Below are 13,469 nucleotides of genomic sequence, written 5' to 3'. Positions count from 1 at the left end.
TTGTGATTACTACACGAATGTTTAGTAGGGATGACTTATTTACCGATATGCAAACAAGTCTTATCCTAAAATATTTATCAAAATTTAAGAAAAATAACTTAGTGTTTATATTCTGAAAAGTTTTGTCAGGACCTTTCCGAAAATAAAATATAAAAAGTTTATATAGAAAATATTTTTAGAAAAAAATATTTATAACGGAGGCGAAAATTACATGGTTGTAGGCTAATCCCTATTGGCCGGGACCAAGACCATTCAAAAAGAGATGGAACTCAGCATTGTTTGGATCAATTCAGTGGTCGCATACATTTCATTTACTTTTATGTGTTGATGGCTCAGACTATATAAGCCTAGTTACAAGTCCGCTCTCCAAAAACAAACGCTTTGTCGTTTAAATTTAGGGTTTTTCTATCGAAGTAGGGAGATTAGGGTTTACGGTCTGAATGATGTCGAACATGGACTTACCTTTCAGTACTGATGACACAGCTTTATTTAAGCCGGACATGCCACCGACTTCCTCTCCTTCACCTTTATCCGCACAACCTAGTTCCGCCTTTACGGTGGCTCAGCCGATCACAGCCGCCAACTCAGGCGAACAGACTAAGCGGAAGCGCGGCAGGCCTAGGAAGTACGCCCCTGATGCTACCATGCCTCCTGGATTGACATCTCCCCTGCCCCCGCCGCCCCTCCAGGCGCCTGTACAGTCCAGTGGGTTCCCGTCCCCTACTCCTTTGCAGGGGACGGCGGCGTCGTTGCCATCCTCCGGGAAGAAGTCCAGGGGCAGGCCTCCTGGTTCAGGACGGAAACACCAAGTTGCTTCTCATGGTAAGCTTCTGTTGTTATATATATAAATATTTATTTATTTATTTATTTGATGTTGCTTTAACTTACTACTACATATGTTCCTACTTCAATGCTTTGCATTTAATTGGAGTTCTTTTATTTGTTCATTTTATTACTGTTAATCCTGAAGGGTGGGGGGCTGATTTGATCTAGGTTCTCTGAGAACTATGTTTGTAGCCTGAGATGCATATTCAAATACGCACATTAAAGGGGATATGTGTGATTGTGTCCATGAAAACATGAATGCATGCTATTATTTCTATAGCTTGGGGGATATGTGGGTCTGACAGTTTTGGTATGTCCGCTGCGGAACGACTTTTGTGCCATCAGCAATTAATATGGTTATCATCAATTTGAATTATTGAATTCTTAACTTGTATCTTCCAACAATTGATCTAAACCGTAAACCGTGATCACAAGGAAGTGCATAAATATACTCTTGAAAGATGAGTGGATACGGGATAGTTTTGTATCGGCTAAGTTTATGAGTTGGAGTTGATCGGACTCAAACCCTTGCATCTACAGCAAGGTAAACCACCGCCTCTAAGGTTGAATTGTATCCCAAATTGATGGGTTAGTATGAGGTTATCCATGCGATTATTATCTCTTCGAATAGGAATCTATTTTCTGATAGATCATGGCTTCCGTCAAATCCAAACAAGGGTTTTCTGTACATTCGTCACAAATATATTTAGATCCCAACAATACACCCAATGCCAGATAGCCGTCAAGAACCAGTAGCCGAAAAACACAATATGTGCCCTCTCACTTTCAACCCAATAGATACAAGGGGATTATTTTTTACCAAAAAAAGAAGTGTTAATTTGTAAGTGATTAAAGTATATCCTATTTTGGTATATAGCCGATTGTGGACAAAAGCCTTTGATTTTTCCCCATTTTTTTTATTTTTATTTTTTCACTTTGACTCTTTTTGTGCTACTCCTTCATTGGGTAAGGACCTTAAGTCCATAGGATCATAACTGTTGCTTGTCCAATTGGTTGCAAATTCCAGGGGATGTCATGTGATTAATTAGCCTAATAGTAGGGAAGGCGGTCATTTAATGCTAACCATGACTTAAAAGGGTATCATCATTAAATGCGAGATTCTTTAACTTCCCCCGAGTGCTTAGCTACCATACCTATCCCATTAGAGAAATAATGCCACGAGGTCACGCACCACATGGACAATGATGTATCATTCGTGAACCAATGTTTACCCGCATTGGTGGACCCTTGGGATTTTGGTGCTTCCTCGGGGTTTATCTGCGGAGAGAAATTCCTCGAGGGTCTGTAGTGTCTTGATGTTTATCTGTAGAGAGGAATTTCTTGAGGGCGCCTTTAATGCTTCCTCCGTGTATATCGATAGAGAGGAACTCCTCGAAGCAAGGTGATGGTGATGAGGATGCTGGTATGGAGAAAGTGATGATTCATTATCTTATGCAAGCTTTGGGTATCAGGAGGCACGTAAGTGTTGGCTGTATTCGTACGTTATCTGTTTATATATATATATATATATCACTAATTTTTTTGAAGGTACAGAGCATGGTTCAGCACCATTTATGAACTTCGTATGTGAGTCCATATTTCAGATAGTGGTATGCTTTCATCAGTTGAGGGAGAGATGCTTTGTTCAGTTGGATTTCGAGTTTATTGATGCTCTTGTAAGTTCTTTGTAGAGGTCTCAAATTAAAGTTAAGTGGGTTGAAGTGTTGATTGAGAAGTTAAGGGCGCAAGAGAGGAGGCAGAACCGTGTTCTCGAGATTCAGGACCTTTGAGGTTGGCTCAATGAAGAGAAGCAGTAGCTGGAGGCCAAGGAATGTAAACTTCGGGAGTTGGAGGTGGAGGTGGCTGGTGGAAGGAACGATGTCAGGAGGCTAGAGGAGGAGATTAGTGCCATAGTGGGTGTCAGGAGGCTTCGACTTTCACTTTGTATCTTTTTGTCGAAGTGTCTGATGTTTTTTCTTCGCTGCTTGTGCGCTGTTTTCTAAACTTTATTTGGGTTGTATGTTTTTGTCAAACTAATGATGGGGTAGCCTTTATTTTTCTTATTTGGAATGTATGGGTTCACGGGTTGTATGCCTGCACATTTAGATGGCTGCCCCCTCCCCTTGATTGATATATGTCACCAATTCTTTTATTTTATTTTTTTCATTTCTTAAATTTTTAATGTATATTTGATTAACTGGTAATTAGGCAGTGCGCACATAAAAAACATTTATCAAAACAAAAGGAGTTTGGTTGTTTACCTGCCCTTTTTAGTACCTCTTTCGTTCTTGATATAAATGATTGTTTAAGCCACTTAACATTGAGCACCCAGACACGGCATTATTGCCAACTGTTCCTATTTGATAGTAACCAATATTGTACGTGCCTTTGACCTCATAGGGTCCCTCCCTTTGGTCTGAATTTCAGGGTCCCTCCCTTTGGTCTGAATTTCAGCGCCAAAGTAACCCCCCCCCCCCCCCCCCCCCCAAAAAAAAAAAACACACACACACACACACATATATAAAGGAATTAAAATTGTTTATCGGTGAGTCATCATACATTTGGCTGGTTTACGCCACGTGGGTGCCTACATCTCAAAGTTACTTACAAAAGTTTTAGTTTTAGTTTGCTGTGAAATAACATACCTGAATATGATGTCTTAATTCTCTCATTTTTCTTTGTCACCCTGTTTAACTTTTGAAAGTTTTATCTTCTGATCACATTCTACACATGTATGTTTGTGTTTCTCCACCAACTTGTAATCACGTTCTTTGCTATTTATATTGGAGACTGGTGGTTGCAGCCCCTTCGCAAGTCATATTAGTATTTCTAGAGTTTTTATCAGATATTGTTTTGCAGGGTCAGCTGGGATTGGATTCACACCACACGTCATCACAGTAAAAGCTGGAGAGGTGCCCCCCCTGAATTTTGTAATTTTTATCTTCATTGCTTTTCCTGAAAATGTAGCTTAATTATTAAACTTGAGTTCTGTAAAGAAAGAAAACAGTAAGTTAATAATCATGATATTTGACATAAGACTAATTTGTTGTCCTGGTAAGTTTATCTTTGGTAGCAGGTCTATCCTCGAGGGGAGCTTTCATAACCTTGATGGTTTTGGAGGCCTGCCTTGGGGTCGGGACCTGAGGGCTATTCCTTTGAGGTTTTGTTGGACCTAAGAGAATGTCTCAGGGTTTTGTTCTTGAAGAGTTGGTCCCCACGATTTTAATGGACCCGATAAGTGTCTCGGGGTTTTAAACACGGGAGCACACCAGTCAAGGTTTTTGATGGACCTGAGAGGCTGTCTCAAGGTTTTGGACTCGAGGGTTGCTCCATCGAGGTTTTGATAGACCTGAGGGGCTTTCTCAGACTTTTGGACTTAAGGGTTGCCCCGTCCAGGTTTTGGTGGACCCGAGAAGTGTCTTGGGGTTTTGAACTTGGGAGTTGTTCCTCGAGGTTTTGATGGATTTGTGAAGTGCCTCAGGGTTTTGGGCATGGCGGTACCATCCTCAAGGTTTTTGATGGACCTTAGAGGCTGTCCGATAGTTTTGGACTTAAGGATTGCCTCGTCGAGGTTTTGGTGAACTTGAAAGAAAAGAAAAGAAGGGGGAGGGGGTTGTCTCATGGTCTTTGAGCTGGAGTGGTTTACCATCAAGGTCTTGGCTACTCCATGAATGTGTCTTAGGTTTGGTTGACCTTTTGCTGATGTGGATGGTGTTTGAACGTTTGGGACTGACGTGGCATATTTTTCTGACTAATGGGGTTTATTTCATGGGTAGCGCGTATGTGACGCCTACAGGTATTAAAGCTTGTCAAGGTGAGTTGAGGGGAAGATACACATATTATAATTGATTTGACATGATGTAAAGCGATATTTGTCCCAATGGACTTTGAATATGAGCTCCCTTAATGTAATGTTCATAATTTACTTATCAAAAGAAATAATGCAACATTCATAATACTACAAAATGTTATGATGGTTCAAAGAGTCATGAGCACTACCTTTGTTGCTTATTATAGTATGCGCGGGCATGCAATCATATAGACATGCGTGTTTTATTTATTTATTTATTTTTAAGTCTCTCATGATAGCCAAAGGATCTCTCTCTTGGATTCTTATGTTTTCATCTGAGGTCTTTTTACTTTTACTGTGCTAACTGGACATTGCTTCTCTTTTGTGCATGTTACTGCCTGTGAGTTGCCTGATGCATGGAATTAACATTTGTTAGTATCACCGCATATATATGGCATTGGAATTTGTTGAGTGCTAGCCATATTTTTCCGTCAAACTTCCCTTTTATCCTTGAATAGGTTTCATTTTATAACCACACTTCCATGTCTAATTGGATTTCGTACCACATAAATCAGGTAACAGAATATAGATGCATATCACTGCTGATTATATATTACTTGCTCTTCATGTTAAACTTTTAGCACCTTTTAACTTTCCAAATGTATATTGTTGTGAAATGCCAAGCATCTAAAATAATAGTTGTGATTTTGCTTCTCAGGATGTATCTGCAAAAATATTTTCGTTTTCTCAAAATGGTACACGTGCTGTCTGCATCTTGTCAGCAAATGGCGCCATATCCAATGTAACACTCCGTCAAGCAGCCACATCTGGTGGATCTGTAACTTATGAGGTTTGTGTTAATTTATATTACTATATACTGCATCATTGCTTATAAATTGTGAACTTTATGGGAGAAGCATTTCCTGATATATAAGATGGATATATGTAATATAATATACATTCACATTTACCTTATAGGGATCTTAACTATGGTGGTATTTAATTAATGTCAAGAAGGAAGTGAATGAAAACCAATACCAAGCAATGTTGCTGCTTTTTAGTTGGAGGTTACTGATGAGCATTTCCATTGGTCCGTCGTGGATTATAAGTCTTTTACATGTAGGCAGCCAGCGTAGATAATGAGATACAGCTTTAGGACTGATTGTTGCTTTACATTATAATTGGCTCCCTAAAATTAGATCGTTAAACTCGTTATACTTTGATATATAGTATCTCATATAATTGCTTATATAGGTAAACGTTAGGAGTGAAATTCAAAAGTTTCACTCTTTTAGTTTTAATATTAGAGTTGTGTGCTATTTGGCCTGACAAATACAAAGCCGATACTTCACTGAGTTCATGTGGCAAAGTAGAAGTAGGTCATTTAAGACCAAAATATAAGATGCCTTCCAAAACAAAACTCTCCAAAAATAAGTTAAACAAAAATAACTCTCTTTACTTGCCAAAAAGAAAAAAACAAAAATAACTCTCAAAGAAAGTAACAACTAAAAATTTAATAAAACAATAACTACGAAAGAAAACACAAACAAATCAATAAAATAAGAATTTAGGTTCTTCAATGATCGATTTTTGTTGATATTCAAAACTTCAAATGAAATTTCTGTTCTAGATTTTGTAGAAACTGATTTCTTATATAGAATTCTTATAGAAGCATTCCAATACATTCCAGAGATATGCAAACCAATTAGTGAAAATGAAAAAAAAAAATATGGAAAGAGTTTGTTTTTCTATTATTCTAAATATATATATATATATATATAAGGAAAAAGAGATGGAAAGAATCATGTATGAGTCTATGAGATGTAATTTTAGGATAACCAGGTTATGGAAAGAATTGTGTTTGAGTTGGAAGGATTTTAGGATAGTCATATTATGGAATGAATTGTCTTTTGAGTTGAAATTTTAGGGTAGCCACATCAAATTTTTATGTGAGTCAATTTTTGTCGGGGGTTTTATAGTCATCAATTATATCATTTTTCTTAATATTAAGATTTGGTCATTAAGTATGTAAGGGATATATCTCAGTCCTCCCCCTTTCCCTTACCCCATATTATGATTAGTCCCACACGTAGTACTAACCCTTAGAATTTGAACCAACTCACTGAGCATTATTGTACACCTTTGACCGTAGTCATTCATTGTGCTTTCATAACATTTGAATACAATAACATGAATTCATCACCATGATCTCCAGTAGGTTAATAAAAATGTATATATGATGTCACATTTTGAAACCTAAATGACCATATTGTGAACAATTGTAAAGCCAATAGGACATTCACATCTTATAAAAAGCACAAAGGTTTCATCTTAATTTCTCTCAAAATCTTAACAACATAGTTCAACCCCCATGCCGAATCAAATAGATATTTAATAGTAGTTTTACTTTATTTTTTTGTTTAATCTATGCTTGACTTATGTTGACATAATATTATTTTATATCACTTGTTAATTTAAGTGTTAAGGTAAACAAGTGGCTGATGATTATGGTTACTCCAGAAGTTTCATAAAAGTCTCTAAAGTTGTATAGTTGCTGAACATGTTAAATCATACATGACATTCATATATATGCTGGTTATGCAGGGCCGATTTGAAATCCTGTCTCTTACTGGATCATTTCTGTTCTCGGAGTTTGGTGGTCAGCGAAGCAGAACTGGTGGGTTGAGTGTATTATTAGCGGGGTCAGATGGTCATGTTTTAGGTGGTGGTGTGGCAGGTCTTTTAACTGCAGCTTCCCCTGTGCAGGTTCGTTTGCTATTTACCATGCAATTAATGTTTCTTCCTCTCTAAAAAATGTGCTCAGTACTACAATTTAATTGATGAGGTTAGAATACATATATTTCCTGCATACTCCCTTCTCTTCTAAGATATAATCGTCCTTACTCCTATCCAAGATTATGATTTGGTTTCTCAATTCAGATCTCATAATTCCCCTGCACTGATGCTTTCTTCCCTGACATCCATGCTAAACTTTTGTTTTCAAAAGTTTTGATTTGTTTTAAAACGAATCTCATTCACCTGCTAAAATCTTGTTTACAACCTCAATGGGTTGTTCATGTCCACTTCTGTGATGGTTAAAAGATTTATAAATAATATATTGTCCTTTCAGAGCAGTTTGATTCATGTGAAATAACCAGTTTTTTCCTTTTTACCCAATTTTAATTTAGTTCATCTCTTGGAGACACGGGATCATGTGTTGAATTTCACGAAATGACAATGAAATGAGCCCCCATCTTAACGGTGTCCAAACAGCACATTTAGTCAATATTGTAACTGCGTCCTAGTAATGATAGTGATATGATATCTGTATAGCCCTTGTGTTATGAGCTTGCTTCTCAGTGCTTGAACTCTTATAGCCCTAATGTTAACATCTGGTTCCATTGTAGGTAGTCATTGGTAGTTTTGTTGCAGAAGGTTGAGTGTAAAAAAACCAAGAATTCAAGTTGATCCTTTGTCTGGTCTGTCAAAGCAGAACCGCTGTTGGAAGCCCACACCATCACGTTGAACCAACCCCGAGTGAGCCCTCTGGTGGATAAGGGAAGCCATCTTAACCAGGGTAATGGAGCATGTAATAATAACATTGCACAAGGCAGGTCTTAACATGTCCTTGGAAATGAACAGATCTACAGATGAAAAGGTGGCTTTGCTCGCTCCCAAGACACTGTTATGTGCTGCCTGCCCTCTGTATCTACTACTACTATTCAGTTAGAAACCTTGAAAAATAAATAAATTAAATTAAATTAAGGGTGTGTAGATATATAGTCATAAATTTGTAATCTAAATAAATAAAGAGATTATACAATCCCCCAAGAATTAGGAAGCTGATACATGATTTTTCTGACTTGTTTCTTTATTTGTTGTAAAGCATGGTTGGATTGGGGATACACTATTGTGACATTTTTAGTTCAATCATACTGGCTGGAGTTTTCAATTCAATGGTGGATCAAGATACCTCCCTTTTGAGGAGAGTTTATATCATCTACCCTAGTATCCATTGGTCTTTATTAGCTTAGTTTGTGTTCAAAACTTCAATTTGAAAATTTATTTGAAGGATTTTTTTTATTTTTTATTAAAGTACATATATATATTTTCTCTTGGCATTTTTGCCTCTTTGGAGAATCTTTATCCCATGGACAATACTTAGGTCGTTACCAGTGAAATGTAATGCATTCCATCCTGATTGTTAGTGTGGACTGAAAACCACTTCTTTAATTATCAATTCAGGGATGGTGGAATACATACTGATTGTTAATGTGGACTGAACACCACATACTCGCTTATCAAATCATGTGTGGACTTTGTCTTTTCACAAATACTATTAATCTAATAAAAAATATGGTGTATTGATTTCAAATTTTATAAGATTAAAAATTTACTTTGAGTAATATTTGAAGTGTATTCGAAATACAAAAACGAAGTTTCAATAATTATTTGGTCTCAACATGTGGAGGGAGGGAAGGAAGGGGAGTGCATGGTAAGGAAAAGTGAGGAAGAGCGTAGGGTAGCATTAGTCTTAACTGAAAAAAGGAGGGACAGCTCATAGCAGGACATGTGAAAGCGCCCACATGTTAGCGTAACTCAGGACAGCAAAAAGGAGGAGAGAGAAAGAGTGTAGTGAGAGAGAGAAGAAACGGTTATGGCGTGAGTGAGTGAGTGAGAGCTGTGCCAGCTGGATATAGTTGTACCGGTTCTGGACACAGAGAGAAGTACACGTGTCCGCCAACCAAACGTGGATGCATTTATTGTCAGTTAGATGAAAAGCAACCAATTTTAGAAAGATCCAGATAAAAAAATAAATGAAAAACCGATTGCCGTTTTATTACAGATATGCCACTTTAGCCTCCCATTGCAGCTCAGCTCTTGTCGTTATCCCCATTCACCTGTATGCCCTTGCTTACTCCGAAGATGCAATAGAAAAAAAAAAAAAAAAATTGTTGCCATTGATTTTTTTTACTTTAGAGTAAGTAGAAAAGAGTGTAGTGATAACTTTTCATCTTCTAGATAATGAAAATAAAATAAATATTTTACAGTATTATGTTAATGAAAAGAAAATCAATAGCAAAAATAGAGTGAAGAGATATTGTGAAACCACTATTTTAGAAGTTTACTTGGTTTAGATTTGAAAGCAATTTTTTTTTTTTTTTTTAAAATGTAACAAAAAATCTTTCGATTATTTCACTATTTTTTTCACATGTTTAAGAATCAAATTCGACAGTAACCAAATTCAATTTATGTGAACGGGTTAAAGAGTTTTCATAAATGATATCATTACGGATTGAATTCAATAACTGTCCGAATTCGTTCCTAAATTAATACTTTTTTCTTAAATTTATCTCTCTAAATAGATGTGTCCATATTTGAGTCCCCTCTTCCTAATTTATGATTATGACTCTTATTATTTTTGACTTTTTATTTCTTAATTATGCAAAGTTACAAACCTAAAAGAGGAGCTTTTTGACGCGATATTCTTTTGCTATTTTATTTTTCTTTTACCAGCAGTGGCAGTTCTGTTATTGCACCAAAAAGCAGAGTGCACTACGGGTATTGAGTCGAGTGTATAAGACAGCAAAAGAGAGTGCTGATGTTATTGATAAGCTATCTGTCATAATCGAGTTCACGGTGTTTTGGATCAAATTATCGGAACATATTTTTATTTTTTTTATTTTTAATAAAATTAAAAATCTGGCAAATAGCAGATATGTAATGGAGCAGACTGTACGTATATGTATACATATATATATTCACTATGGAAATCACTCGAATTTCCAGAGTACGAACAAAGCATCTCAGAGCACTATAACCTCCCTTTGTTCCACAGACTACATGTAAACAGAATATGAAGCTCAAGCATTGCTGATCCATTGCAGAGAAGAAGAAGGTTCGTTTGTTCCTTATTCACTTTTGTTTTCTCAGAGTGTTTTTAGTGTGTTCGTTGTTTTGCTTCCATGATGTGGTCTTGACTGCTTTTGGAGGAAACCGAAAATGGGTTTCGTTTTGCTGGCTTTATTTAGTTAATTCATAACGTTCTTTGCTGTCTTTGATTTTGTCTAGTCAGAATCGATTCAGTTTGTTCTGTTTGTTTCTTGTTCTTGATCTGGCTTTGCTTTTGATGTAGCAATAATTCGAGCCCTTTGGGTGATTGAACTGTTTTTGTGCTGGGTGTTGCTAATTCTTGATGTTTGGGAAATTATAGGGATTGATTGAGAGGGAAATGGAATTTTCTGCGAAATCTGTTGACGAAGTGGTGGCAGAGATCATGAGAATTCACAGATCTTTGCCGGCGAGACCTGGAATCGATGAGATTGAAGCTGCGAAGACATTGATACGAAATGTGGAGAAGGAAGACCAGTCGAGACTGGAGGCCATTGCGAGGCAGACGAAGAGCACCGAGGTGCCCCAAGAGCTGTTCATGGTGTTGCAAGAGATGCAGAAGAATTTGGTTTATTATCAAAGCAAAGAACAGAAGAGGGAGGCTATGAAATTGCTCGATCTCGAGAATGTCCACTCGCTGTTCGATGATTTGATTCAGAGAGCTTCGAAATGTGTCCCCTCCGGCTCAAATTCTCACCAATCCAGTTACTTTGGCGCTTCCACTTCGTCCATGAATTCGAGCAGTCTGCCTTCGACGAATTCAGCCTCGTTTTCTGGTGGTGGTTTCGACTCATCTGTTGCTTCTGCTACTACTTCTACTACCACTTCGTCGAGTTTATATCAGGACAAAGAACCTGTTAAATCTTCGGAATTGTTCACTAGAGATGACACTTATTTGAAGAAAGCAAAGGCCTCATTCTACGGTGATGGAATTGGCGGTGGACTTCGATCTAGCGATTTGTCTAAACCCCAGATCTTGGATTCGACTCTAAAACCTCCCAGCATTTTAGGTGAGCTGAATCCTTCTCTACATTGACATTGGTTCATGTGTTTCTGGGTTTTGGTGGTGGTTATCGTACATTTATGTTACTCTATGATTGTTCTAATCTGAAAATATTATTGAATTTTGAAAATTTTGATAATTGGAATAAAGACTGAACAAAAGGTTTTATTGTGCTACTCTTATTCGAATGCTTTGTTTTTATGTAAAAAAAAATGTTTTGCTTTTGTAGGTGTAGATGGTGAGAAATTGAGTCTAATAAAGCTCGCTAGTCTGATTGAAGTATCTTCGAAGAAAGGCACTCGGGATCTCAATCTTCAGAACAAATTGATGGACCAAGTGGATTGGCTCCCTGATTCTATAGGGAAGTTATCGAGTTTGATCACCCTAGACTTGTCTGAGAATCGGATTGTGGCCTTACCAGCCACGATTGGAGGGCTTTCGTCGTTGACAAAATTGGATTTGCATTCAAACAGGATAAGTGAACTCCCAGATTCAATTGGAGATCTTCTTAGCCTAGTCTTTTTGGACCTGAGGGCTAATCAGTTAATCTCTCTGCCTCCTACATTTGGCCGATTAGTCCGTCTTGAGGAGCTTGATTTGAGCTCAAATCATCTCTCTGTGCTCCCTGAGCCCATTGGATCTCTTGCAAGCCTCAAGAAATTGAGTGTGGAGACTAATAACATCGAAGAACTTCCACACACAATTGGTCATTGTTCTTCACTCAGGGAGCTTCATGCTGACTATAACCGTCTTAAAGCCCTTCCAGAAGCTGTAGGGAGAATTGGATCTCTGGAAATTCTGTCTGTGCGTTACAATAACATCAGGCAATTGCCTACCACGATGTCGTCCCTATCAAGCTTGAGGGAGCTCAATGTAAGTTTCAACGAACTTGAGTCTGTGCCTGAGAGCTTATGCTTTGCCACTACACTTGTTAAGATGAACATTAGCAACAATTTTGCCGACTTACAATCACTACCGAGGTCTATTGGAAACCTTGAGATGCTTGAAGAGTTGGATATTAGCAATAACCAGATACGAGTTCTTCCAGACTCCTTTAGGATGCTAACTAGACTACATGTTTTACATGTGGAGGGAAATCCTCTGGAAGTTCCGCCAAGAAGTGTAGCTGAAATGGGTGCAGTGGTAAGTTTTCTTTGTATTACATGAGGTCTTTAGCTTTTGTTTTATTGTTAACCATGGGTTTGTGCTCCTCAGGAAGCTGTCCAGTATATGGCTGAACTTGTTGCAAAGAAGGACATAAAATCACAGCCAGTTAAGCCGAAGAAAACGTGGGCTCAGATATGCTTCTTCTCTAGGTCTAACAAACGGAAGCGCAATGGTATGGACTACGTGAAAGCTTGATTTGTAGCAGTTACCAAAAATTGCATTATTATAGCGGCTGAGTAAGTTGTTATATCTTATGAAAGATACTTTTCATCGACTGCAGTCAATTCATCAGTATATTATGATTCATGGCGTTTTTTACCTCGTGTGGTGAAAACTGTACATCGATAAGGCTCATCTTTCTAGGATGGGAACATACCCTACCCTCCCTTCTCTCTTATTACTAATAAATGTAGAGAAGGAAAGGAAAGATAGGCTGGCTGTGAACAAAATACCAAATCAAAATTATTGGGGTCTAAAATGAAACTCTCATGTCTTGTTATTCATTGTACAGCGAAACTGAGCTGTCAGTAGGTTGGAAAAAGCTGCGATCTCAGTGGAACCTTCTGTCAACACTTCAAGAAGGCACTAGCTTTTCAGATATGGTTCTGATCCTTCTTCTCAAATTGTAAATTTTATTTTTATCTAATTTCTCCCATTCTCTATTTTATTTCACTTGTATTTGTTGTGTTCATGATCTAAAATGAGTTGTATAATTGACTTCCTACGGCAAAAAGGGGGTTCAAAGATGTTGTATGCAATATCCCTCAATGTTCATGAAGTATGAGTTTACCA

General features: G+C 37.6%; 2 protein-coding genes across 4 annotated transcripts; both read left to right on the top strand.

Moving 5' to 3' along the window:
• The first annotated feature begins 273 nt into the window (after positions 1–273).
• On the top strand, positions 274–8,572 carry LOC132286862 (AT-hook motif nuclear-localized protein 10-like). Of its 2 annotated transcripts, none has more exons than XM_059789269.1 (5): positions 274–822; positions 3,685–3,755; positions 5,334–5,465; positions 7,220–7,381; positions 8,023–8,572. In XM_059789269.1, the coding sequence occupies exons 1-5, from the start codon at positions 441–443 to the stop codon at positions 8,053–8,055; spliced, it is 780 nt and encodes a 259-aa protein (XP_059645252.1). In that variant the 5' UTR covers positions 274–440; the 3' UTR covers positions 8,056–8,572. The 2 variants fall into 2 exon arrangements, with proteins under 2 accessions (XP_059645252.1, XP_059645253.1); XM_059789270.1 differs by having other exon boundaries at positions 275–822; positions 3,685–3,737.
• A 1,627-nt stretch (positions 8,573–10,199) lies between these two features.
• LOC132286861 (plant intracellular Ras-group-related LRR protein 4) lies at positions 10,200–13,469 on the top strand. 2 transcript variants are annotated; one of them, XM_059789268.1, is made up of 5 exons: positions 10,200–10,514; positions 10,830–11,517; positions 11,740–12,653; positions 12,726–12,849; positions 13,189–13,469. In XM_059789268.1, the coding sequence occupies exons 2-5, from the start codon at positions 10,848–10,850 to the stop codon at positions 13,206–13,208; spliced, it is 1,728 nt and encodes a 575-aa protein (XP_059645251.1). In that variant the 5' UTR covers positions 10,200–10,514; positions 10,830–10,847; the 3' UTR covers positions 13,209–13,469. The 2 variants fall into 2 exon arrangements, with proteins under 2 accessions (XP_059645251.1, XP_059645250.1); XM_059789267.1 differs by having other exon boundaries at positions 10,207–10,514; positions 12,726–12,913.

The sequence above is a fragment of the Cornus florida genome, unplaced genomic scaffold (genome assembly GCF_030987335.1).
Source record: "Cornus florida cultivar Cherokee Brave unplaced genomic scaffold, ASM3098733v1 CherokeeBrave_3.0.0_Hap2_Chr11, whole genome shotgun sequence".
Lineage (NCBI taxonomy): Eukaryota > Viridiplantae > Streptophyta > Magnoliopsida > Cornales > Cornaceae > Cornus > Cornus florida.
The sequence above is the reverse complement of the archived record's forward strand: the minus strand, read 5'-3'. Positions and strand labels throughout refer to the sequence as shown.

What these genes read in the sequence shown, in the direction of transcription:
- LOC132286861 (XM_059789267.1), top strand. Translation starts at nt 10,848, where the DNA reads ATGGAATTTTCTGCGAAATCTGTTGACGAAGTGGTGGCAGAGATCATG. An exon ending in AAAACCTCCCAGCATTTTAG is followed by an intron (nt 11,518 to 11,739) that starts GTGAGCTGAATC and finishes TTGCTTTTGTAG; the next exon opens with GTGTAGATGGTGAGAAATTG. An exon ending in TAGCTGAAATGGGTGCAGTG is followed by an intron (nt 12,654 to 12,725) that starts GTAAGTTTTCTT and finishes TGTGCTCCTCAG; the next exon opens with GAAGCTGTCCAGTATATGGC.
- LOC132286862 (XM_059789269.1), top strand. Translation starts at nt 441, where the DNA reads ATGATGTCGAACATGGACTTACCTTTCAGTACTGATGACACAGCTTTA. An exon ending in GTGGATCTGTAACTTATGAG is followed by an intron (nt 5,466 to 7,219) that starts GTTTGTGTTAAT and finishes CTGGTTATGCAG; the next exon opens with GGCCGATTTGAAATCCTGTC. An exon ending in CTGCAGCTTCCCCTGTGCAG is followed by an intron (nt 7,382 to 8,022) that starts GTTCGTTTGCTA and finishes GTTCCATTGTAG; the next exon opens with GTAGTCATTGGTAGTTTTGT.